Source organism: Micropterus salmoides, unplaced genomic scaffold (genome assembly GCF_014851395.1).
Source record: "Micropterus salmoides isolate LMB-PRFRI ecotype aquatic unplaced genomic scaffold, ASM1485139v1 Ms_hic_scaffold_19, whole genome shotgun sequence".
Lineage (NCBI taxonomy): Eukaryota > Metazoa > Chordata > Actinopteri > Centrarchiformes > Centrarchidae > Micropterus > Micropterus salmoides.
This window is the reverse complement of record NW_024041039.1, coordinates 20,631,152-20,657,398: the sequence shown is the minus strand read 5'-3', so window position 1 is coordinate 20,657,398 and position 26,247 is coordinate 20,631,152. Positions and strand designations below refer to the sequence as shown.

The window sequence follows — 26,247 nt, the reverse complement described above, 5'->3', positions numbered from 1 at the left end:
CGACGTCAAACCATGCGTCAAATTCATGCTGCCTGGAACAACAACAAACAGTTGAATTAGCTGGGACATTAACGTAGCGTTTACAACTGTTATTTATTTTGTGTTGGTATTGTAGCTCAGTGTTAGCAGAAATGTCCGGAAAGGCCAAGGATATCCTACAGATGGACCTGTATGGTTTACTCGGCATTGAAAGCACTGCTACAACGAAAGAGGTGTGTAAATGAAGTTAGCTAAGCTAACAGTTAAGCTAGTGACATAAAACGCCGTTACTGTTTAGTTAGCCGTTCTTTTTAGATTGTTGTTTTAGTGGACTGTTTATCCAACTGTTAGCTAAATGTTAAAAAGCAGTTGTGTTTCTACAAGGAGAGACTGTAAGTGTGTGAGGATATTTTTGCCTGGAAGCAGGAGGTTATGATAGCTTGCTACTATGGAGCTTGTATAAGTGTGTGTGTTTATATCGTGTGTCCGTGTATAACAACGTAATTTTTCTGTTTGGAGACACGTCAGATAAGTAAAGCGAGGAAATAAAATTTCGGTCTAGTGAGACCACCAGGTAGCCAACGACAGACAAACCTGCTGATGGCTGAATCGCAAAAAAAGGTGTGATACACAGAAAAGGCCGCTTAGTGGCGACATCACATCAGTAAAGTCTTTGGTATCGGTATAGTGAGGGTGGATATAATGTCTGGCACTGCAACCAACTGTTGTCATCATCAATTAATCGGTCTGTTATTTTTTATCGTTTGGTTTATTAATTGTAAAAACAGTACACATTTCCCAAGGAGATGTCATCAAAGTGCTTGTTTTATATGACAAAAAGTCAAAACCCCAAAGATATTCATCTTGCAATGATATAAAGCATAGAAAATAAGCTAATTATCACAGTGGAGAAGCTAGTAGCATGAAATATTTTGCATTTTTCTTTAAAAACAATTAAGTGATTATTAAAAAGTTGCCAAATATTTTTTTGTCACTGGAATAATCAATTAATTAATTGAGTAATTAAAGTAGACTAAATAAGTTGTTTCAGCGCTAAGACATTCTAAATAGTATGGATGTGAACAGAGCTGCAACGATTAGTCGATTAATCGAGTAATTGTCACCTGTTAAGTTAATCGGCAACTATTTTGTTAAATGATTAATCGTTTTGAGTCTTTTTTTTAAGAAAAATGATCAACTTCTCTGATATCAGCTTCTCAAATGTAAATATGTTCTGGTTTCTTTACTCCTCTGTGACAGTAAACTGAATATCATTGGGTTCTGGGCGAAAAAAGAGACATCTGAGGACGTCGCTTTAGGAAACACTGCAATATTTTTCACCATTTTGTGGACCAAACAACTAAAAGATTAATGAAAATAATCGTTAGTTGCAGCCTTAGATGTGAATTTATTTATTTATGGTTTTGAGTCTGCCAACTGAATGTATATTCCTTATCTAAAATTTAACCAACATAATTGATCACTTACATTGTAAGTGAGGAGTGGCAATATGATTGCGTCTGATAACGCTTGAACAATAAATTTTTTGGGGGCAGGAGTTCCTCAAATACTAAGCACAGCTTATTTACAGAAGGTTACATCTGTTTTTGGACCTCTACATACTAGAAAGAGAATATTGCCTGAATGATATTTTGTGCCTGCATGGATTTCCAATCAACTCTGAGAAGGTTCCCTTCTTCATTTCCAGCCCAGAGCTGAATCCAGCCTTTTCCCTCCGACCACCTCTCCTCACAGTTTCCAGCATCTAGAATCCACAGGCCCAAAGGGAAATTAGAATCGCTGCCAAAACGAGGGAAGAAGTTAATTTCTTAATTGGATTTCAAAGTCCTGTCCTCCCCGGAGGATTATCCTGGAGGAAGTTAGTGGTTGTGGCTTGGGTAGAACTGAAACTCCCAAATGCAGAAGGCTGATTCTGTGAGGTCTGTTGATGGTCGAGGGAGATAGAAAGGGTTTGTGTGTGTATGTGTGTACGTATAGTGCATTGAGTCCGGAGGGAAGAGAATCAATCAAGTGTGTGAAGACAGATGTCATCAGATGGGCTACTTATCCCAGTTGTTTGGCCCGCTGCGCCACCACTATCAGGCATGTTGTTTATCACAGAGGAGGAGTGGGGGGGGGCTCACCCCAGGGCCTGTTTATGTGGGCTTAGCCACAGCTTGTAAAACATTGCATTGACGTAGGGTATGCGCGTTCTGCATCTCCTCCTGGTTCTATTTAGCATCTCTTTCTGTTATCAGTGCTGTTCACCTTCTTCTGAGCTTGGCTGGCTGATAAATGGTGATGGAAACTGGCATGTCCGAGTCTATGATTTAATGACAATGGATGACTGGGGTTTCCTTGTAGCGCTGAGGGAGGCTTTTGCAGGAGGCAAAAGAGTTTAAAGAGTTATACTGATGCGTAGCTTGTGTGTTTTACCTACCACAGATATTGCTTGGTGAAACAATGTCAACAGCCAAGACCACACATAATTTCTTGTGGTTTATTCAGCTACTCAAATTGTAGTGTACCTGATGTGTTGCCGTATAGGCAGTTACTACAGAGTCACTGACAGAGCAAGGAGAGGCGATTGCTTTACACTGGAGTAGCACATTATAAGCTCACTGCTCTCAATGATGAGTTACTTCTTAGCTTCTTTCTGCTTGCTCAGGGCAGGCAGGTTATGATTGTTACTGCATCCGACGGTGCACTTTGCACATCATCAGTGATTTAACGTGTAGTCCGCAGGTGTTTTGGGCCTTTCAACATCAGACAGCTTTGCCCAAGCGATTTACATTCAATGCATTCATCTGTGTTCCAGAGTTACACAGTTTTTTATTACATCAGGCAACATGACATAAAAACCTGAGCTAGTTTTCAATTACCGTTGGCTTAGAAACAGTTTGCTCAGAAGAACTTTGTAAAATGATTGCAGAAAGATAATGACATCTCATCTTCATACCATTCCATTTAAATTAAATATGGGATAATATTGCATGAATGCCCAGTTCGTCAGGAGGTTTGATCAGGTTCACAAGCACATGGGAAGTCAGAGTGTTTCACTTTCTCTTCATTACATCCAGTTTTTCTTCATACTCTCAGCTCTCCTTTTTTCTGTGTTCATGTCCTCTTTGCCCCTGTCCTTGCTTATCTCCTCCCTTCTCCCTGTTGTGCCTGTTATTATTTTCCTCCAGCTGATAATGTCCTGTAAATAGCAGAGTGTTGTAATTAAGGAGGATGGGCCCATGGCAGATCAGGCAGCTAATCAGCCACACAAGCTAGGGGCCTTACCCAGGCTGTGCTGCGGCTTCACCAGAGTTCTAGTTTGTCAACTATAATTGGCAACAAAGACTGGTGTAATGAGGACAAGATGTGGGCATGCAGTTCCGACTGTGGCAAGCAAGGATCAGGGAGGCACAGAGGGTCTGTTTTTCGCCATGCACTAACCATTAGGCTACTGTAGCCCTGCTGCTGCATGATTGGAGGCTTTCCTTGATTTCTTCCTTCTTACGGCAACCAAAGTGTGGGAAACAGTTGAAAATTGAGTGTGTGAGCCAAGGAAAAGGGACATGCGACAATCTAGAATAATTAGAATTGGAAGAAATAGAAGACACCACATAAATATTAACATATTTGCTCATCTATAAGCACAAGGGACAGCTGTTGATTTTAGCCTCTTATGGTTTTCTGTCCATGTCTAACTCAGAATTGATCCAAGAGCCAATCCTAAAGGGTCATGGTGACCTGCACAAAGTTAATTGCTAAAGTTATTGACTGGAATAGTCCTGTTGGAAGATGCCACTCTGACCTCTTATCCACACATATGCTAACCTCTTCAAAAGTTGGCCTGCTTCGGCTTCTAGTGTGCAGGACCAAGGGGCTGCAGGGGCTTCCAGCATCAATTAAGGCTTGCGTGTTACGGCATTGATGGGAGTAATCATGTATTATTAACCAAAACCTCACTGGAGGCGCAGTAGAGACAAGATATTGTGAAGGATGCTAGAGAGAGTGAAAAGGAAAAGACAGGAGGAGGGGAGGGAGAGAAAAACAAAAGGAGGTAGGAAACCTGAAGAGAAGAATGTGTGTTAACAGCATATTTAACTGAACTCAGAATGACAAAAGATGAGGACACACAACATGGCCACTCAGCACCAGAACAGCATCAATGAAGACAGTTTGTACTTGTCAAACACCTCAGCTGGCCAGACGTTTTTTTTCCTGACATCTGCTATGTTTACAGCAGATGTGGAGACGTGTTTATCTTGTCAGCTGGCTGCAGGTGTTGAAGAACATGAGAACTAGAGTGAGTGTAAACTGAGGACATGGCAAGAGCTCTTAAAGGACCATAGCAGTGGTTTTGTTTTAACTTCACAGGTGCGAACAGTGTTACTTTACTTTATATTAATATATATTTCTTCCATTCCAGGCATCCATTGGTTGAAAGGAATTACAATACAGTAAGCATTTAGTTTAGTCAAAACTGCGTTATTGTTGTGAGGTAATGGAGTGCAGACTTTTTTCCTGTTAATCAATCTGCACTTAAACTGCATTACCACTGACAAACAGTGACAAAAATGAATGCAGACATACTGTGATGGACTACACAACTCAAGAAAGTGCTAGTGTATTATAACTGCTTTTCAATAACCAATAACTGCTCGGTGCGGTAGGGGAAAAAAAACAACTTCAACTGTATACCTGTATACAGATGAATTTTCTTACTTGTACCTTACCAAAAGTCTATGGAGACTTAGACAAAGCTATGACAGCGAGTGGCGGGAAAAGAAAAAGAAGAATCCGACAGAGGGAGGCTAAAAGGGGGAGTGGGCTTAGGCCAACAGTAAGCGTACGTGTCTGGCGCCAGTCTAGCCCTGTCAGTCTTGATCTGTAGGAAGGCGCTGTGTGCCAAGCAGCCAGACTAAATATCTCTTAATGAAGTCTAGTCTGTCAAAGCCCTCTCAATGAACCAAGTTCTCATTTACTGTTGGAACTATAACAAGAAAAAAATGTAACATTGACCAAGATACAGTAGAAAGGACTTGTGATGTTTAGGAGCTGTCTGAGCCATGTTAGTCTCCAGAGGGCTCACTGGAGACTTGTTGCTTCCATATAATCACGTGGAGGCTTTGCTCTTGTACTTTAGACAATAGGCATCTAGCCTAATGTGTCTATGTTGACTGTCATGGGGAGTCAGTGGAGTTTCTGCTAAAAAGACACTGATGGATTACACCTTTCCGTTCAGTTCCCTCAAAGTTGAGTTTTGTTTCCCCTCCCCAGTGAAGTCGGCTCTGTGTGCTTTGGCATGCATATTAGAGATACAATTCTGCAAAACAACACAAAGGGAAACACTACATATGCCAGAGCGCAAAGCGTCCAATGCAAACGTTTCCCAGACATGAGAAAAAGAGCTCCCAAATTCTGTGGCCTGTAGCATACTGGCAGGAGATTGATTTGCGCTAAGGGGGGTTATATGAAAACATGCAGAACGTTGGCATTGCTGATTAAGACTGGTGAGAAAGTGTAGCCTATGTCTGTGCGTGTTTCTGTCTGAGCTTGGATATATAGGGGATGTTTGTGCCAATTCCTTAGCATGCAATGCAAATATGTGAGCGTGTTTGCAGAAAGTTTCAGCGCTGCACTCTATAGCCCCCTCTGGTCTCCACGGAAAGTTTTCCTGCTTCCCTTGTTTGTCCAGAGGAGCGGAGATCTAATGAAAACCACCTTGTCATTAACTGGTCCCTAGAAGGACCAATGAATGGTTAACATTCCACCCAGTGACCCAGAGTTAAAAAATCAGCTATAACTAAAACCTCATATGCCATTACAATACTCCAAAGTATTGTTTAATTTTTCCACTTTGGCTCTCCGAAACCCCCCAAAAGTTTTGGCTACCAGCCTAAGATATTAATGGCGGACTTCTCAGATTTGTTATAGACAATGGCACTCTGTTTGTGTATGTTATTGTAACATTTTAAGTCTGAATAAAGATAGACTAATACTAGGCTGAGACTCAGGCCACATTTATCTAGAAAACTGGCAGTGGGCCTGAGAATAGTTTGGAATTCTTGTGTGGGTAATTCACTGTGCAGTGTGAGTCCATTAATAACATGTCAGAAGGACACGAAGCAGGGGATCGGCTCAGGTGTTTATTTGATCCAAACAATACATTCCCAGATTTATATTTAAATTCAGACCACATTTCATCCCCGGTGCTTTCATGTCAGGACTCATACCATTGTGCCATTATTTCAATGGGACCATCATTTTTTTATTCAGACTTTGGTTTTTGTGGGCCAAGGACGACAGGATAAAGATAACTGGTACTGAGAGTAGGAATTTTAACTTTCACATAGCCAAAACCTGTGCTTAAGTGGATGATTCGCCTTCCTTGTGTCCTAATTTACATTTTCCATACTACATAACTCTAGGGTTTGTTCTGTTTTTTTTCCTAGATTAAGAAAGCTTATCGACAGAAAGCCTTGACCTGCCATCCAGACAAGAACCCAGACAACCCAAAAGCAGGTGAGCGAGCCAGTTAATGTTTGTTTGTTTCTCTTCACTTTCTCTCCATCCTGAGCCTCAGACCTCTGTCAGCCACACAGTAGAAATGGATCAAGATGTATTATTTGTATATCCAATTTCTGCATTGTTTTTGAAAGAATTAGGATTAATCATCTGACCGAGCGGCCATCAAACTTTAAATGCTAGCGCTCTCAGCAAGTAATTCCCTGCCAGACAGCCTCACCACAGCACTCTGCAGGAAGTCTAACCAGCGCCTGTTTCGCCCGCCAGCTTTCTAGCAAGACGTGACCAGCCAAGCACCACTGCCACCACCAGTGTTTCCACACTCCGTCCCTGCATGGCTTTATGAGTCCTTCCGCAGCCAGTCGCCAACCAGCATGTCAATAATTAGACCAGGAAATCTCAGTGTAGCGCTTTGTCAGGAGAGGGGAAATAAAAGGCACCTTGGACAAAAGACTGGTCATGAGGCATGTTTTGAAGTGAGGTTTATGTGGTTGCTGGATGGTTCAGACAATTCCTGATTATGTCAGGGAAAAAAAGGGAAATTGGTGGGGTTGGGTGGTTGAGAGGGATAATACAAAAGCAGGGGGTCGGTTTCCCAGAAATGGAAAAGCAGCGGTTTGGAGGGCCTCAACACTTGAACCCGCACACAGACAGACTCGGTCTCTATCGCACGAGAGCAGCGAGTCTTGTTGCCCCTCAGGGGGAAGGTTGTGTGCATATAAGAGGTGACTTGGGGGTCATGATTCCACGCTGACAGAAGACACCCCCCATTATTCCACTCATTTTCCTTAAGCCCCCATGTTGTGACAATCTGAGCTGCCTAGTGGGCATGGCAGGTTTCCCCCAGTTGGATTTCATTCCAGCCCATTCTGTGCATTTAGGTAACCTGAGCGCCTCTGCTGGCAGCGTGATCTCCAGAGCCTCCCATTAGCGTTCTCTGCCAGTCCCATAGGGAGTAACAGTATCGGTCCGTTAGGCCTCCCATAAGTGAATGATTAAGCCTGGCGAGTATAGTGAAGTAGTGTGGCGGCTGTATGATGGGGAGTGGGATTGTGGTCTCCCTGTGTACATTTGTGTGTGTGTGAGATGACAACTAGGGAGGTGAAGTCTTGTGTGGTAGCAGTGATTGAGGCAGTGGCCCCTCGAGGTGCTCTAATGGACGATAGACGGAGCGGCCAATGGTTTGTGAAGGAATGCACTGCTCTGTCATCTGAGGAAACAGGTTTCGTGAGACTTACAGCACATTTTAAAGCATAAAATGTCTCAGTTTGTCTCAGCCCCATGTCCTAGCTTCAGCATGAAGATATCACACTGAGCACATAATGCCTCTTTTTGCATAAGCCCCCTCTAGATGTCATGTTCTCTTCACATCAACATCACCCTCTCTCTTCTGTCTCTTGTGAATAAGGTGTCAAATTGGCAAAGTAAAAACTGGTGTTATATCATTGTGAAATCATAGCCCTGTTTTTGTTTTTAAAGATCATATTCCACATGTAAAACATTGTTTCCTGAAGCAATAATGTAATGCATTCAAGAGCAGCATTTTCAGTTTTCTTGCTGCTCTCATCCCTTTCTTCTAGTGGAGCTCTTCCACCAGTTGTCCCAGGCTCTTGAGGTGCTAACTGATGCTGCTGCCAAGGTAACTCCTCTAACACCTCCGAACTTGTCATTAAAGCGCGATAAACGCAGACAAATTCATCCTGGTGTGTAATGCTGTTTTCAGGCTGCCTATGATAAGATTTGCGCTGCCAAGAAACAAGCAGAAGAAAGAAACAGGAAACTAGATGACAAGAGGAAGAAAATTAAGCTTGGTAAGTCACTTTGTAATTCTCGAAGTATTTCAAGGTTCTTGATTCACTCGCTATTAAAAATGATTATTGTGTTGGCTTTGTGAAGGTTGTATTTAAATCAAGTCGTCCATATTCCAGAATTAACACAAGGACTGAGCTTTGCTAGAGAAGTGCTAAGGACAGCTGCATGACCTGTCCTGTATGAATTAAGAGCAGCTGTTAGACAGTAACCAGTTATTTAACACTGTTTCATTGTGGAAAAGAGATTTAATATGAGTATATGTAGGACAGATGACTCATCTGTGTGTGTGTGTGTGTGTGTGTGTGTTGTTATAACAGATTTGGAGTCCCGAGAGCGACAAGCAGAAGCTCACAGCCAGGAGGAGGTGCAAAACACTAGAACACTTGAGGAAGAGGTAAGAGAATTTAAAGAAACCATGTGAGAGATGATACAGCACCAAATGTTGCCTGGAGAAGATGTAGAAAATAAAATAACAAATGCAACGTACTTCAGGTGTCAGCTGTGTACTAGGAACAAGGTATTCCAGTGCATCCAGGAAACTCTGAAGCACACCCAGGTGCTTTTAGTCTGTTTTTCGTCAAATGCTCCATTCGGATTGATTTGAAATCTTCCACAGACTTGGGTCAGGAACAAAGGCTGTATCTGAGAAAGGGGCTTTTTTTTCCACTGCCATCATAATTATCAGTAAACCCATTAAGTGATATTGCATGACTTGATGCACTTTGTTCAGAAAGCCAATGATAAATAAAAATGGTGTGCATGCTTCCAACGTGAGTCATGGCATGTGCTCAGTGTGCTTAATGCATGTAAATATGTTGCCTTGCCTGGGAGTGGGAGGAGGTAACCAGTAGGTGGCACTGTTCCATTTGGTGTCTCATCCCAAGGTGTTATTGCTTTAACTGAAGAAATAAGGTGATCTGCATATTCTTCCAGAAACACAGGTTAGCAGAAACGGTGTTTTAGAATGGGAGAGCCATACAGGTGATAAATTACGTCCGTGCTTAATGAAGAGTAAAGATGCATAACCTGCTGTCACCCAAAACCAGTATGTCTGTGTACATTACTTTATTGTCAATGTCTGTTTCCACCAGATTGCCCGTTTGAGAGAGGAGGGATCCAGGCAGCTTGAGGAGGAACAGAGGCTCATCAGAGAGCAGATACAGAGAGAAAGGGAAGCGCAGCAGCAGCAAACAGAAGGCTACACTCAGAGCAGTAATGTCCACTTCAAGTTTTAACCTAGCCCAGTCTGCTCTAGTCCACGTTAACCAAACCAATTCACTGCCACCCTGTTCTGCCTGGATAAATCCAGTTTGATCCAGTGAAGTTCTTTTACAATCCTGAAAGCCTCAGCTGAGTGAACCCCCATGTTTCCCAATGACCATTCTGTCAGTCCAACCACAGCAGTCTCCACGCACCCTGTGGTTTACCAAATAACGTTCACACAAATGACAATAACTGAATGTATATTTGAATTTATGTTTTGTTTTAAAACATTTTCAAGAGGTCTGTTTTATTTTTTTGTCAGTAAGACAACTTGGCAAGATTAACATAGGAATGCCAAGCACCACGCACACACATAGCTGTCCATCAGACTCTTAACCGCTTGATAATATTTTTGCATTAAAGCCTCGGTGTCTCCATTCTGGAGACATGAAAAAAATGAGGAGTCTTGTAAAATAAGACCATGGAAGTGTGTGTATTTAAGGGGAATTACTGATTCTTGGACATAGACTAGACCCGTTTTTGTGGCTTGACAATTACTCATGCATAGCCAGCACGTCTTTTGAGTCTCTTCCATTTGCAAGCAGTCATGGCCTCCCCAGCCCTCCCACTCTTGTCTGTTCCATCTCAAGAGGCGCTCAGTGGATCATCAGACTGTACATAGGCAGGCCATACATTTACTGCGTGACAGCCCGTTTAAAATTACTGTCCATCTGGATGAGTCCCTCGCCTGGTAATTCCATATATCTTGCCTCAACAAGACAATTGTTTCTTTGTCTTTTCACGAAACTGTCTCATCTCTCCCCTCATGTTTCCCCCCAGACTCAGGAGTGGAGAGATGTTCCAAGAGCAATGTGACCCCCAAATTGAAGGTAAGGCTTTGAACTCTCAACACGGCTGGGAAGAGAAGTCAGGATGAGCAGTTGCAGTTCTTAGAGAATAATGCAGAGAGATGGAAAAGAGAAAGGGGGGTCCTGCATATTCTGGAGGAGCTGCTCCATATGAGTGCAAGTGCAGGCAGAATGTCTGGATTTTGATAGAACCTTTGTTATATTTGTAATCCACATACGCTGTCTCACCACTGAGCACACGTGCTGTTCTAACTCTCATTCCTCCAGAGTAGGCCCGATGTCGTCAAGAGACCTGTAACTATGCCAAGAGAGGGCTTATTATATTTCCTCCTGGAGACGGCCAGGCCTGTGCAAATTAACGGACGCTAGGGATGTTAGCTAATGTGTTTAGACATTAAATCTGGTTTTAAAATTTGATAGCCATCTAATGCAGCAGTGTATTCCCTGACATTTGTGTATTCAGTTAGAAAAACAAACAGCAGCCGTAAGACTGACAGAATCACGTGTAAGTTCAAGGACATGGGAACATTACAGCATAGATCTGTCTCAGAGGCTGTTGAGATGTGTCTACTATTTAAAAATATTAAACTTAATCTTTTGCATCCAATTTTTTTTTGATTAAGGTCTTTCTTATGTTGTCTCTAGAGAGTGTGTTCACTTTGTTTTGTTCCCTGTCCAGTAAAAGTAATATTATATCTTTAATCTGGTTCACAAGTATCTGGGTATTCAAGATTAAACCTGAATCCTGCATTGATGGATTGGAGACTATTGCAATTAATCTGACATCAATTGTTCCTTAAAACAAATCTCAGTGACGTTTGACATTGTGGAAGCTCTTTGAAAAGTGATTTTCATTCTACACATTATTCCTCTGATATATTCTGTTAACTAATTTTTAGTGTTCACAAAGTAAGTCAAAATCAATAGCAGAAAGAGCCATTTGGTTTAGTTCCATTAATATCTTTATCTTTCCTATCTGTATATTTATTGAAAGTTAGGAGCAGGAGTACACAGCAGTGCGTCAGTGTCAGTGTTGTGGACTCGTAGACATCACATCATGCAAAAAACATCTTATTCGAAGATTAATGGGTAAGAAGGTTATCGGCGGGCACAGGAGACTGCTCTTGGAAGGAGCATGGATGTTTTCAACTGTAATTATTGGTAAAAGAAGCTATGTAGACATGGAAATTCCCAGAAATCCTGTTTCTCTGACAGTGAGCAGAATGCTGGAGCTGAATCAACACTTAGTGCTTGCCATTTATAATGCTACTTGAAGCAGTTAGTGTGATATTGGCTAGACGTTGCTGTACTTTGTACATGGATACGCAATATTTGTTTTTATGAGTACGGGAACTCGCATCAGAGCTTAGTGACAGAATTCCAAACAAGTGAAAAAAAATGTGATAAATTATCTTATCTTTTGTGGAAGCTGTTCAGCAGGGAGTTATCCATAAAATAGCTGAATGGTAATTTCTAAAGCAGCATTTACACAGTGCAATATGGCAAATATCAAGGAATAAGTAAAGACACAGAAACATTGTTAGACAGGAAAAAATGTTAACCACAGCAAACAAAGACACAACATATTCAAAAAGAGGACTTCCTCTCATTCTGCCCACGACAGAGTACCTTGGGCATCAACCTGCTTCGGATTACTTATTGTAGTGATTATTGCGTCTGGTGTTGTGCTTTATTGTGTGGAGCTATAGCCAAGCTGGTGAGTCACCATGTATTCTCAGGTCCAGGGCTCCGTGTGATAAGTTTCACCCTTTTTATCTATCCGTCACTCCCATTATGAATGGAAATTGACTGCAGGTCTCCTGTCTGTCCTGTAAATTATAGTAATCTGTGTGTCAGCAGAGCCAAGCCTGCCCGGCATGCTTTGTCTCCTGGTCAGCTGTGTTTAATCAATTGTGCTCGAATGATTAGACATTATCATGCACTTCTGTAATTCTTGAAAGTCCTCATGAGTAATGTAGGCCTCTCCCTCCTGTCTTCTTTCTCATTCCAGTTAAAGTGGAAGTGTAAAAAAGACAACGAGGCGAATGGAGGCTACTCTGAAGACATTCTTTTCAGACTTCTACAAAAGGTATACATCCTGAAAACCTGTGCCACAATGTTACAAGACTAATAATTTATACAGCAAAACACTTGTCTTTCCTGTAGGACAACACAGAGTTACAGTAAGGTACAATTTTTGGTTGGGCAATATAATTATATGTACCTTGAGAGTACTGAGGTAGCTATATATTTAATATATCTGGCTGTATTGGAAATTGCAGGCAATGTTGTAAATTAATGAGCATGACTGCTTTACAGGAATTTTGTATTTACAAGAATTGTGCATCAATGTGATGAAGTACTTTAATACGTGAGGTCTTTAATTGACTGGATTAACCAAAAACAGACTTTCCCATCTGGGTATTTAATCTGTGAATTGTTTGTAATTAAATGTTCAGAATTTCTATTGCAATATAAAATGACATATACTGTATAAGGATTGAATTTTTTCTCTCTATCCTCGCTGTCCCAAAGCAGATATCCACAGTTAAAACATTTTAAAAACCTGCCCGCAGAGTCCGGCCATATTTGAGGTCTGCATGACATCAGCGCTGTAGATTTTTTTTATTCTTCCCCTTAAACAAGGCCCATTAACTTTTGTTGCAGTGAAAGTGCTGAGGGCAATGTTGTAGTGCCCTCTTAAAGCCGTGCACGCCATTGTTTGTGCCCCTCTTACCAGGTGATTAAGCAGTGCCAAGGGAGGCATCAGGAAATGTGCTCTTCTCATGCAACCCAGTACCACCTTGTGCTATGATCCGTCACAGGGCCTTTGGTGGGGAATAGGTTGGCTCGGAATGAGGAGAGGGCAAGTGTCACTGACGTCAAGCTGTCCGGAAAAAGGCGTTTGAATTTCTCCTCTGCACGAACTCAGAGTATGGTCCCAGGCAGGAGGGCTGTGTCATAATAAAGACTGTGGGAAAAATTGTTGTTCCTTTTTAAATTCTAAAGCAAAAAGAATTTAGGCAGAAATTGTGTTTGAGATGGCAAGCGCCAATGAGTGATAGTTAATGGTTTAGGCAAGTAGAAATAGCCACCACTGCGTGGGAAAGCAAGTATACGTGTGCGGACTTGTGTACTTTGGCTGCTTAAAATAATGTGTCTTCGTTCGGGTGAGGGGTGGACATGTTAAGATATTTATATTTTATGAAACAGAGGTATTTTGAGAGTCTCCTTTGTCACTGTTGGCTTGCTCCAGAATGTCCTTACTAAGCATCAGCATTCCTGGACTTTCCCGTTCCCAGAAAGCTACATTTTCACATGATGGATTTGTCAAAGGCTACATCCGTCCTACTCTTTGCTCCCATGCCTCTGCTTTAGGCAGAGACAGGTTACTGACAGAAGGCCTCGTTTATAGGTGATACAAACCCTGAGGTATTTAAAAAAAAAAAAGTTTTCTCTGAAATGGCTGCTAAGAAGTGTTTATAGCCTTCCTCCGCTTCTCTCCATCTCTCTCAGACAACGACCAGGAAATGACTGAGATGCTCTTCGCCCTGCTCCCCTCTTTGGCCAACCTTTCCTCCCTGTTCTGATTTCTGGCAGGGAGTTGGATGAGAGCCACATCTAATTTCAGCTTCAATGCCAAAATGATTGTTTATCAAACTGTTGTCACTTCACAAGGAGGAACTAAAATGATGACATCCAGTATTGCTTCTTGTTTCTTTTGAGAAGTCACAGAGGACTCCCTTTAGTACATGATGTTACTTGAATGTTCTTTGCAGTATTACTGGCTTGGTCCCAAACATACGAAGCCTATCGTTGGAGATTAAGTTTAATAACGAAACACATATTGAATCCTAACTTTTATTCCAGAAGTCTGTTATATTCACCCGTGTTTTGAGTTTTTCAGTCTGCATGTGCTTTGTGTTTTTGTGGTTATGGGTTGTGCTGTGAAAGGAAATACTAATTTGAATGTTCTGCATCTCTCCTCTTCCTCCATTTGACTTTTCGTTTATTCTCCCATTTCTTACCTCTAGTACGGGGATGTTTTGAATGTGATTTTATCGAGTAAGAAGAAAGGAAGCGCTGTGGTTGAATTTGCAACTGTGAGAGCAGCTGTAAGTACCTAACTCTTCTCCAGCCAGTGTCCTCATTCTGTTGGTTCAATCATGGCAATATTTTTCCAAAGCAGACATTTGCAAGGAACCACATTTGTTTACCACTCACTTCCCTCGAAGTTTCAGGTCACCTGCTGAGTTTGAGTATAACTAAGAATGACATCTGTCATAAAGACTTCCCAGCCTCAGGATAGTTTCTGCGACCTAAGCTAATGTTTTAGTCAGTTACTGGGAAACATTGGACGGAAGGACTTAAGCCACCTCATTGTTCCACACTGTCTGGATCCTCTGGCCCTTTGTCGTGATGGTGTACTTTTTTTGTTGTGGCCTCCTCACCACAACGTGTGGTTTCACTCCAGAGAACACGTCTGCCAGTCTACAGGGATCTGGGCACAGGTTCTGCGGTCCCTGCCTGCTCATCTCCAGGTCCCATCCTTGCTCTGGGAGTTAGCCCAGTTTCAATCTACCTTTGTCCTTGTCTACATGTGTCTTTCATATGTGTAATATACCAACAGACCCACTCCCAAAACAAATCCCAAGGTGTAAGAGGGATACAACATAAATTTCCCACATTTCAGGACAGGCATTCCTAATGAAATACTGACAGAGAAACCATCAGAAGATCTACTCACAGATTATTTTGTGTTTTTAGGAGCTGGCCGTTAAGAATGAAAGTGGCTTGAGTGAAAACCCCTTGAAGATTTCTTGGCTTGAAGGACAGCCTGAGGTTATTGCACCAGCATCTCAACCTGGCCAGTTCACGTCTTCACAGGTACCAGTATCATCTGAAAATGCATCGTTGTAATTCCCTGCCTTCCATAAAGAATGTCGGCCCTATGTTATAAAATCTTCCCATGTACACAGCTTCCAACACAAATACTATTGCCTAAACACTGTCCCACAAAGAGAGGTATGTAAACCTTCTGAGGTTTTATTTTCGTATCAGTGGTGCAAATATTGCCACAGTGCTTGCACTTCCCTCGTCTGGCCTAGAACAATGTGTTTGGTTAAATGGGCCTCAGTTTATTGTGTTTGGAGTGGTGAGGTACTGGCCCAAAGCCCCTGGTTGGGCGCTCATTAACAAGCCTGACCTGGGAGACCCCAGGAATGCTGGGCTTCACATAGCAATGCAGAAGGAGCATGAGCAATAATGGTAGCCTGGCACATGAGACTGACAATATTCCTGCTTTGGTGCCCTGTGAGGCTTGCAGCTGGTGTTTCTATATTGCTATTAGGGCTGTACATATCCATTATTTTTCAAGTCGATTAATCTAACAACTAATTTTGTTTATTCTAAAGAAAGAAAAGTTTCCTATTACTCGATTAACAAACCAATTTATCCAAAATAAATATCAAAAACATGTCTAATCAATAAATCTATATTTTATTCAATCATCCTGATGAAACACATCAGAATAATGACAATAGCAGCAAATCTTAAAATGAATCAAATTTCCACGTCACTTATGTGTAACGATACCTGAAAGGACTCAGACTGTCCAGTCACAGATTGTCTGTAATTAGATTCAGCTGTTTTCTCGCTGATACGTAGCCGTTAAATAAACAGAAAATATGAAACAGCCGTTACCATGACAGCAGCGGGGCAGAAATTACTTTTAACATGAAGGCAATGAAGAAATACGTGTCCTCGTGCTGATAATGTGCCGTGCTTGTGTGGCAACAGAAAGTAATCACGATTTGCGGTGCTGCCGTCTAGACAAAGTGCTCCGGGATACTTTAGTTTCACGTGTTCGTGCTGCTTCACGTATTCGTGGACAGCAGTTGTGCTGCAGTGAAGCTGTTTCCAGTTCACAGAGCTCACCGAGCAGTACGTTGTTGAGTGTCTGTCTGAAATACTCCAAACTTTAGACGGTCAAAGGCGCGGTCTTGTAGCTGGAGCTTGTCCGGGATAATCCCACACCGGATGCAGCGACGCGTCGACGTATTTACGTAATCGATTACGTCGACGAATCGCCCCAGCCCTAATTGCTATTAGATAGATACATTTTCTATTTTTTGATTTTTCAAATTTAAATATTTCTGGGTGTTTTGGGTGGAATGTAGTTTTGTAGGAATGTAGTCTCATTTTGAATTTGAATGATTTTCTTTCTGCGGGTCAAAGGTTTGCTGCACAGAACTAGAATGCTTTATTGAGAAATCTTAAAACATTTTACCTCTGATGTGTTGCCTCTTGTTATTTCAAAATCACAGTAGTCCATAGTGCTGTCTCCAATGACTTTTATAATTGATTTGCACGCCTAATATTTTGGCTTTACACTTTTCCTATCCAAGAATAATCGTATTTCAGCTTTATCCACTGTGGGTCTACAACAGTTTTCTACATTAGATTAGTGTGAAGCAATGTTTTTTTCCCCCTGAGGTGTCCATTTTACTACGTTGTGATCTTTACCTGTGTGTGATTGCAGATCTGTAGACACTCTCTGTCTCCAGAGCTGCTGCTGCTGAACTGGGCTTCACCCCTCAACCCAGTGCAGTGTCTCAGACCACCTGGTCAAGGCTAGCTAGCATGTGAGATTGGGGCTGCACACTGGGACTTGTCACTCTAATCTTTTTAAATGTTATTATGGTAACCCGGATTGCCGTACAGATATCCAAAAGTGATTGCTTCATTTTTTTTGTCCAGCCCCTGAGAATGAAAACATTACTATGGCCAGGTAATTTTCGCATTCGCCCTCAGCGAGATTACCTCTCGCTAAAGAGGCCCCACATGACATAATGGGGGAGCCAGTGTAGATATTAGTAATGTTGTTCCACATCTGGCCTGGGCTTGGTGGACATGGGTCTTTTGAGAAAGAGAGATAGAGGTAATAAGAAGCCAGATCCTTGGAGGTCCGTCTCCTAGGAATCTATGTGAAATCTTAAAAATCATTCCTCTCCTGTCGTCTACCTCTCCATTGCTCCCCCACACCAACCAGCTGCAATCACATAGGAGCAGCTTGGGTGATGACTTGCTTCTTTAACCTCATCAATCCAAACATAGTGGTCATAGAGACAGGGTGTCATTACAGGGAGCTCAGTGACACAGGCTTATGACTTCAGCCTCAGCTTCAGTTCAGTTAGACATCATACATTAATCTTTTGTCTGATTTTTGCCAATGTGAACGGCCCAATGGTGTGGGGGCCACAAATTCCCCTTAAAGACACCCTTCAGGGTCTAAAGACCTTGAATATTATAAGAAACAGAACTATGCTGTAGTGTGTTAGATTTTCACTACTCTCACATAGAGACACTGTTGTGGAGACCTGTTGAACTGTTGGCTCTGGTTTGTTCTGCTTGTCCAGAAAGCCAAGATGACATGATTTATATCAGGGTCCCAGTAGATGCACCCAGTTTTTCTCACCATGGATATTAAAAATTTCAAAATAGGGAAGGACCATCTTTCACACGGTGTGGAATTGCTCCCCGCGCTCCTGACTTAATTCAGATCCCTCTTTTGGGAAAGGATCTAGTTTCATCTCCAGACTGTTCTTTGTTGTTTCTTTACCCTTTGACATAATAAACAGTCATAGTGGGAGATTGGGAAAGGGCAGGTTTATGAAAGAAGAGTGCTTAAGTCATTATCATTAGTGCAAGCAATTCTTATAGCATTGTATTGTACACAGTTACAAATCTCAGTGAATCATGAATGAGTCATGCTGCCTGAATGAACCTGAAGTAAAGATAATAAACAGTTGATTTATATTAATTGTGGCTTTTGCTAACAGAAACAGTGCAAGGCTGAGATACTGTGCATGTAAGTGCAGTGTTTAATGAGAACTGTAAATAGTTGCTGTATCAAAATATGATGTCACATGTGTGGCCGGCTTTATGGATTCCACAGAGTCTGACTACTGATATCTCACCTCCCAGCCTGTCGCAAATATGGAATCACTATATAACCGTCTGCTTTGTCTTTGCCAGACGTAACGTATGTGTCTCCGTAGATGTGATGCCATCATTAATCACTGGTTTGATTCATGGTTTTATTACGTAGTTTAGCTTAGCGTATTATTTAATGTGAATCTGTTGTAATGGATTTAAATTTGAGCTTTCTACTCCTGCTTCTTCCATCTAGAGCCAGAGAGTCATCGCAGGCTTGTCACGACACAAACCAGATGCAGCAGATCAGTTATTCTGGGATTGTTTTTCCAGCCCGCCAGTTTTCTAGTGCTTGAAAAGTGCACTCTCACCTAAAATAGCCCCTGGGTCTGGAAGAGATGTACTGTATGTGGCCGTGCTGTTGGCATAATCAGCCTCCTCTATGAATGGACATAACAGAGCTCTAAGAGGGAGACCAACAGGCTTCTGTATTTTGCTATGATCAGACCCAAAAAGAGTAGGGATGGGGATCGTTATATTTTATTGATATTGATACCCTTATTGAGACTGCTTAACGATCCGGTTCTTTATTGATAACACTATCGATACTTGAGGTAGGCCTGCAGGTATGAGGAAAATATTCAATGTGCTATAACTTTGTTATATATTCAGATGACATATGACATATGACATGCGATAAATAAACATAATATTGACGTGTGCATAGCTTCCTGGTTGTTAAATTAATTATAGGATTATAATTTAATACTGTAAATACAGCAAAATATTGTTTCTAGAGCAGCAACATACAACAGCAAAGTCACTATATAAAGTCAAAATCTGACATGACAATAGTGAGTGATGTTTAGAAATCAGTCTGTATCAGTCCCTCCTCTTCCTCCTCTCTGCTGTTAATCACTGCCTGCAGGTAATGTTACCTGGTGAAAGGAGGAACGGCTGGTTTGTCTCAGCCAGCAGCTGAGTTTTTAACAATGTGCCAAATTTTAAGACTACAGACCAGTCAATGCTCCAGACAGACATCTTTCTATTAGCTTAACGTAACATTTGGCTAATTGCCAAGTTAACGTTAGCTGTGCTTATATAGGACAAACAGGATGAGAGACTGAGGACAGAGCAGTTTAAAATGAACCCTTTCTACGTGTTTACCTTACAGACAGGTGTACTGATAAAGTGCTGTCTTGTTACGAAGGTTTTATTGCACATAAAGAGTGCAGCTGTCGGCAACTCGTTTAGTTTGGAGCTAACTTAACTTTACCGTCTCCACAGCAACGGAGCGACATCTGCGTCCCTTTTTTCAGGATGCTGTGCGTGCGAGACAGAGAGCAGCAGATCTGCAGCCTGATGTTAAACAGTCTCGGGCCGTTTAATACCGCGTTTCGGTGCCATCAAAAAATAAACATTAGTTTTCTTATCCATCGCGTTTCAAGATAAATCAGATTTGACGCTCGAGACATAATTACATTCTAGTCTCGATAGCAGTATCGATTAGCTCGGACCTTTTTCGGGTTTTGAGAAATTTTGGAACCGGGTCCTTTTAGAACCGGGTATCGATCCCCATCCCTAAAAAGAGGAAATCTTATTATGTGGAAGTATCACAGTTTTTGGTGGTCAGTACCTAATATTAATATTGTGTACCAGTTAGAATCTATATAGTAGAGAAATAGGCAGTATACCTCATGAAATGAGGTTGGCGCTGTTGGTGATGTATTGCTTATGAATAACATGACTCTAGAAGACCACACAGTTTATAGAAAAGACAGATTGGTTTAGGCTAGCTTGAAATACATGTGTTTTTGCATTTTCTTATTAGACACAGAATGAATTGCCTGGTGTGATTAGCGTGGTCAGAATTTCAAAATCAACCAGTTCATCATGCGTGTCATGAGAAGGGATAGCTGTTGTGTATTGCCATGTCTATAGTTTGATAATATGTTCTGACCATTCTGATATGATACAGACAGCATAAACAATATCAGTTTCACAAAATCTCCTATTGTGTGTGAACCCTTGTTAAACCAAGTGGCACATTCCAGCCGCATCAGGTTGTGCTGGGAGATGCAATTACGGCAGAAGGTCACGTCTCAAATTTGCCAAAGCAATATTTTTAGTTTTTTAGTTAGTAGCTGACACAATAAATAACCCATAAGAGCTACTCTTCAGTGAGATGACTGGGTTTCTTGGTGTTCTGTATGACGGCAAGTTTAGATTTTTGGAGGGAGAGAAGTGGTACCAGATGTGATTAGGATACTTCACAGCTCGGCCGGTTTGTGCAGAGCAGACAAGATAATTTGTCTGCAATTACAGGCTCTTTCTTCTCGGATCAGTCATGTGGCCGAACACTTGTTGAGCTTAAGTTTATGTGATTCTTCACGCTGAGAGCACTTTTGTGTAGACGACGGAGACATAGCAGCCAAGGACTCTTGAATGCAGGAAGCAGAGAGCAAATTTTTATTTTTGAAGGTTATAATGAATAAGGATGACTTTCATCAATGTGTTGACTATGTGTGTGGTTTTCGTATATGAAAGTGCATGAAATATCAAAATGTGTTAGTGTTTGTTTTTTAAAGTGTTTTTTGGTAACACAAGAAGTTGTTTCTACAGTGTCTGTCTGACATTACATAATTCTTCTTTCTCTTGAGTCTCTAATCGTTAAGGGCCATTGTAGCAGCCAGGGGAACACTATTCAGTGCAAAGTCTGTGTAACTTAATAGCTCGTTCTGCTTCTTATCTGGAAAAATTAGCCCGTATAGAAAGTCTGAGAAAATGCTGACACACCCTGGCTAGCTGATAGCTTTGTGATACAGGTGTGCCTCAGAGCAGGGCATGCCTTACAACTCAGCCGTTGCTTCAAGCTTCAGTTTACTAAAATACGGTAACATGTGACTCTACATGAAAACCTGCTTGACATGCCTGTCTAATTTAGACTTGTATGTCCTTGAAATAATATTGTGCTGCTTGTTGTGTTGGATTATCCAAGGCTATAATTCCTCTAGTAGCTGTTAGGTAGAAGTGACAGACAAGGCTTATTGCATCCCCAGTGGCTGCTGATGGTTAAAAAGCCAAATATCTGTCCATCAGGGTGTGTAAACAATCTCATACAAGTTCTCTTAAAATGTTGACACAAGCAGTTTTTTTCCACAAAACCACCAATTGTGGAATTTGAAAGACATTTTCTTTATTTTCCCAAAATACAAAAAGTAAATTTTTTTTTTTAATGTAAAAATGTTTCACAATGTGTTATTGTCATAACATATACAAGAAAAAGGCACAGTGATATCCAGTTTAAAATGGGAGATGCCAAAACAGATATACAGACGTGCAGACGTACCCACAAACATTGCCCTGTCTGTTTGGACATACATAGAATTCTAAATCTATTGCTAGAAACGGGACACTTGTGGTTTGTACATTTTGCAGTATGACCCATGGGGACCTTAGGAATTTGACTGGTTCTGGGTTTGCCCCAAAGCCTTTCCTGGCAACCCCCCACTAAGCCACAGACCGAAGCTCTGTCCTTACTCTCTCCTCTCCAGACCTGAGGAAAGGGGACCTCAGTTGTCTGCACAAATCTCAGGTTGACCATGTGTGTATACATGTACATGCATGTGTGCCAGCTTATGTGAGATGCATGCATGTATGTTTCGCGTGTCGGGGGTCTGTTTGGTCAGAAGGTAGTGTTTAAACCCTCATCAGGACTTTTGCTGCCGTAATGGATGTCTCTGGTTCTCCTCCCTCGACACCCCCTACATATGTGGAAGTATCACATTTCTCTTCACCACTTTCCTTCTCGTGCGCCACTCACCAGAGCATCGGACTCTGATTTGCAGCTAAGAAAACAGTATGCTTTTTTTTTTTTTTTATTCTTAGGTCTCGGACCTGTGGCCTGTCTTGGTCTGCAGCCCAACCTGCCACTACTGGCTGGCTTTTATTGGAAGCAGAGCTAAGTGTTTGTTTTCACTGCATTGTTGGGAATGAGAGATGGGGGGTACCTTGGTCTACCTTTGAGTGGGGCCTCTGGGATGCGTGCGGAGGAGAAATTGCCCTCTGCACACAATAGATTGGCAAGCACGCCAAGAGCCAAGACATCACAGCTCGAGGACCTTGGATTCCAGCCGCAGCTTTTCTTTTCTTAAACACAACACTCTTAAGTCTTAACAGCCGTCTTCAGTGCTGTGTTGTGTGGTTTGGGTGAAGATTTGGAGGAAAGCAAATGAAGGTGAAAATGTCCAGCTTAGAGTTTGACATTAGACAGAGTTCAATTATTAGTTTAAACATTGCATCTATGTCGACAAGGGGTGAATCTAAGGATAACATTACCTTTGTGTAGTTGTCTTTTTTAGTTTAACCTTTTCAGTGGTTATTATGTTTTAACAAATGCTATCGACCACAATGTGCTTTGGACACAATATCTGGTGCTCTGTAAAAAGTCACTCCATATCCTAGAAAGTTGCGGTGATGATTTACTGAAATATTGAAAAAGTATCATCTTGTATATCCGTCTTTTCAGCATTTGGCTACTGTCTTGTCTGGTGGTTTGTCCATCACCCGGAGCACGTCATCCAGGATTGAAGGGCCCAGGTCGAAGCTAAAGGAAAAGCCACTGTCCTCATCCTGCTGGCCAGCGGTTTTGGTGCAGGTGTCTGTCGAGTCTCCGTCTTTGTCTGAACTCAGGCTGCCCCATCTAGGACTGTAATTCTGACTGGAAGCAACATAATTCCGTGTTTTGTACCCATCCTCCTGTTCCATCTCTCCGTCTGCTTCCTCGCTCTCCAGAAGTGGCATAGAGCTGCATTTCTTTTTCCTCTGGGATGCGTTGTACTGGCGGCCTACTTGGCAGTCGGGGCTCTCTGAACCCTCTGCCTCATCCAGGTTCAGACGTGGGGGCTTGGGTGGTGGAGAGCAGGCCAGGAAAAGATTCTGCTCGCTCTGGGAGCTTTGTAGAAGCAGATTATGGCCCATTTTTAAGAAGGACAGGTCACCGAAACTGTCTGTATGGGCATCATTGCCAATATGTGTGATGTGGCGGAAATCCGACAAGGGTAGGCTAATCATGTTGACAGACAGCACCTCCCTGCGCTTGGACTTCCTGCTGGGCCAATGCCCAGAGGATGGCTTTCTGTACATTGATGATTTAAGGGGCATCTTGGCAGCTTGGGTTGAGATAGACTTAAATGTTTTTATATATCCTTTTTATGTATCCTTAAGTCTTTGTATCCTTTTTGTATTTCCTCTGTTCAACAGTGTATCCTTAGGAAGAGGTGAAGCCTATAAGCATTATGCCATCTGCAACAAAATGCACGAAAAGAGAATTTATGATTTAACAAAAGGTAGATGCCAAGTATTCTGTGAAGGCAATTTTTTAACAACACTGCATTATATATCAATTCAATTTCCCTTCTCATCTTGCTGGAATATGGAGCAAGTCTGTGCTTGTGGTGTAATTCAGCACCAGATGTAAATATTGGACTGTATCAGTCTGTAGCCATTGTTTATAGATTGCACCTGTTCCTTGATTTTAATTTAATGAAATTCAGCAGTATTTGGCAGTGGAGGGATGTTCCAACAATGCTTTGAAGCTTTCATTTCTAAATATTTAGGATTTTTTTCCCCCCAATAAATGCAGGTGTGGTCTGCTGTCTATCATCTAAAGTAACAAAAATGCAGATTCCCAAATGGTTTTACAGTAACTTCTGTCAGAAATCATGATGATAATTTCACTTTGAAACACATGTTTATTATTTTGTGAAAAACACAATGCAGTCAGTTTATTTTGCTGTGATTTAGTGAGTTTAGTGAGACTCTGGATATTTTGTCATTACAGAAGTAACATCACATTGTAGGCATTACTTTTACAAAATAAGTTATCCATTTTGTGATGTAGTTGTGGCATTTCATATTATTAAAATTTCACTTCCACCAGAAAAACTTAAAAGGAAACATCTTGGTCAAAATGAAACAATACAAGAACGTCAAATGAAAGTCATCTATGAAGGTTCTCAGTCATCCATAGTCATAGTTATCCAACAAAGGTTGGTAAACCTTCGGTGGATACAAATGAAAGTCAAACTTTGTCAAAAAATGAAAACCACTTTGCGTTCCGTGACCTGTAATCATTTGATTGAGTAAAACAGAACTCAGTTCATCAACACTGGCACGTCGATTAGATGATCTGCTTGGTGTCTGTGATTTTTACGGTCTCCCAAACAGCTTTGCCCACATTAGATCTGTGTTCGTGACTTGAAACACTCACTCTGTAAATTTGTAAGCCACTACAGCAAACAGGTTTTGTTGGCCTGTAAAGGTTTTACCGGCACTTTAGTAGCAGCGGGAGATTGGAGAGCGTGGACACAACAGCATTCCTTTCCAAACATGTCAGTTTGGCCAAGCGGAGTCTTAGGATTTCAGCCATGAGTATCATGTTCAGGAAACACTTCATGGCCAAGTAAAAATAAAAGAAGCCCATTAAAACAGATTGGCCAATTAACTATTTTAAAAATTATCTTCCTGAATGCAGCCATAGATGAACTGTCTTCGAGACAGATAAATAATCTGTCTGGTGAAAATTGATATCAAGATTTTTATTTCCATGTGGTGGTTTGTCTAGTAGATAGAACACAATAGAATAGATAAAGATTCGTTAGTTTGGTCTTACCTGTGCTGCTGAGCAAATACAGAAAATTTGAATCCCACACGCGCACACACGTCTCTGTCAGGACACTAGGCAGCGTCTACCTGCACACCCTATCAAACTCTTCCTTGACATGATGGGGCTTGTTCTGCTGTTACAGAGAGAACTTCATTGTACAACCTTGATACAGACGAACAGACAACATAGTCAATTTTAAATTTTCCCCCAGTGACACAACCAAGTCAGCTTTTACATTAAATTGCTGAATTTAACTGCCAAGAGAGTGTCTTTTTACCTTTTTTGGTCAGTCCTTGGACATTTGATCCTCTTTTATGCTAATCCTTCCCAGCGTTTACGCCCTCCTCCTTTGAGCTCTGTAGGTGTGTTGCCGGTGAAAGTCTTCTTTGCCTAAGATATAAGCCAGGTGAGGTCAGAGTACAAGAGCATTAAGACACCCAGGTGGAGCCTTTTCCTCAGTTTATCTTCGTTTATATTTGCCGTTATCTGCCTTTTTAGAATGGATGTCAGATGAGATCATCTTGGTTGCGATGTGAGTTGGACTTTTTGTCATAAGTATTAAACTAAGTCCTGCTGGTTGGCTGGCTGCACCCATTACCTGAGTGAGAGTAGGTGCAAAGCAGGAGCTGCCAATTTAATTCCTGTGAGATTGAGACCGACCGAAATGTAGGAGAAACTACGCTGCACAACTCAAGAGCTGAATGGTGTGGAAGTGGTTTGAGAGAGAAGGGAAGAGTGAGAGAGGTTGAGTTTGAATAAGATAGTGAGTGTAAAACAGGTTGTGTTTGAGAGTGTGTGTGTGTGTGTGTTTCATAGCTTATGTGCTTGTGTCTAAAAGGAAGTCGTAGTTGGTGAGCAAACAGGTCAGTCACCCAGAGGAGCGGGTTAACTGATCTCTAATCTCTATGTCATTGTCCCATTGCTCTGCTGATCTCCTGATTTCCTGTACACTGTTGGCTTGTCTAAAGCCCCGAAGTCCAGCCTACTCCACAGGCCCTTCTGCCTGAATGGAGGCCTATAGCTTCTCTATGTTATCAAAGCAAACTATCGCACACAGACATGTATGTACAGGCATGCTGGGTTGCACAAGAGAGATAACTTGTTGCATTTCCAATTCTCACGCCCCCAGCTTGTTGTCTTTGTCCTTTGGAATGCTATAGCAAAACAATAAAGAAAATTTTGTCACAACAGAAATCCTTTTTCCTGTTCTGTGGAATTTGTTTGTGTTAAAAATGGCAGGGTTACAGCATTTTGTTGTGC

The 26,247-nt window shown here is 41.7% G+C and overlaps 2 protein-coding genes across 3 annotated transcripts in view; one reads left to right on the top strand and one right to left on the bottom strand.

Annotated features, from left to right (window-relative positions):
* The window catches only part of dnajc17 (DnaJ (Hsp40) homolog, subfamily C, member 17), a 33,802-nt gene continuing 7,555 nt past the window's right edge, over positions 1-26,247 (top strand). Inside the window, exons 1-10 of one of the 2 annotated variants that reach the window (XM_038728092.1) lie at positions 3-212; positions 6,429-6,498; positions 8,082-8,140; positions 8,225-8,312; positions 8,631-8,707; positions 9,405-9,525; positions 10,357-10,406; positions 12,397-12,474; positions 14,420-14,500; positions 15,153-15,272. In XM_038728092.1, the coding sequence (XP_038584020.1) occupies positions 132-212; positions 6,429-6,498; positions 8,082-8,140; positions 8,225-8,312; positions 8,631-8,707; positions 9,405-9,525; positions 10,357-10,406; positions 12,397-12,474; positions 14,420-14,500; positions 15,153-15,272 (825 nt within the window). In that variant the 5' untranslated portion in view covers positions 3-131. Of the gene's footprint in view, positions 213-6,428; positions 6,499-8,081; positions 8,141-8,224; positions 8,313-8,630; positions 8,708-9,404; positions 9,526-10,356; positions 10,407-12,396; positions 12,475-14,419; positions 14,501-15,152; positions 15,273-26,247 lie in introns of both variants that reach the window. The other variant, XM_038728093.1, reaches the window with a different exon arrangement.
* On the bottom strand, positions 22,551-26,092 carry LOC119909844 (cdc42 effector protein 3). Its single transcript, XM_038728095.1, has 2 exons — positions 24,994-26,092; positions 22,551-23,624 (listed from the first exon to the last, which is right to left on the bottom strand). The coding sequence occupies exon 2, from the start codon at positions 23,481-23,483 to the stop codon at positions 22,845-22,847; it is 639 nt and encodes a 212-aa protein (XP_038584023.1). The 5' UTR covers positions 23,484-23,624; positions 24,994-26,092; the 3' UTR covers positions 22,551-22,844.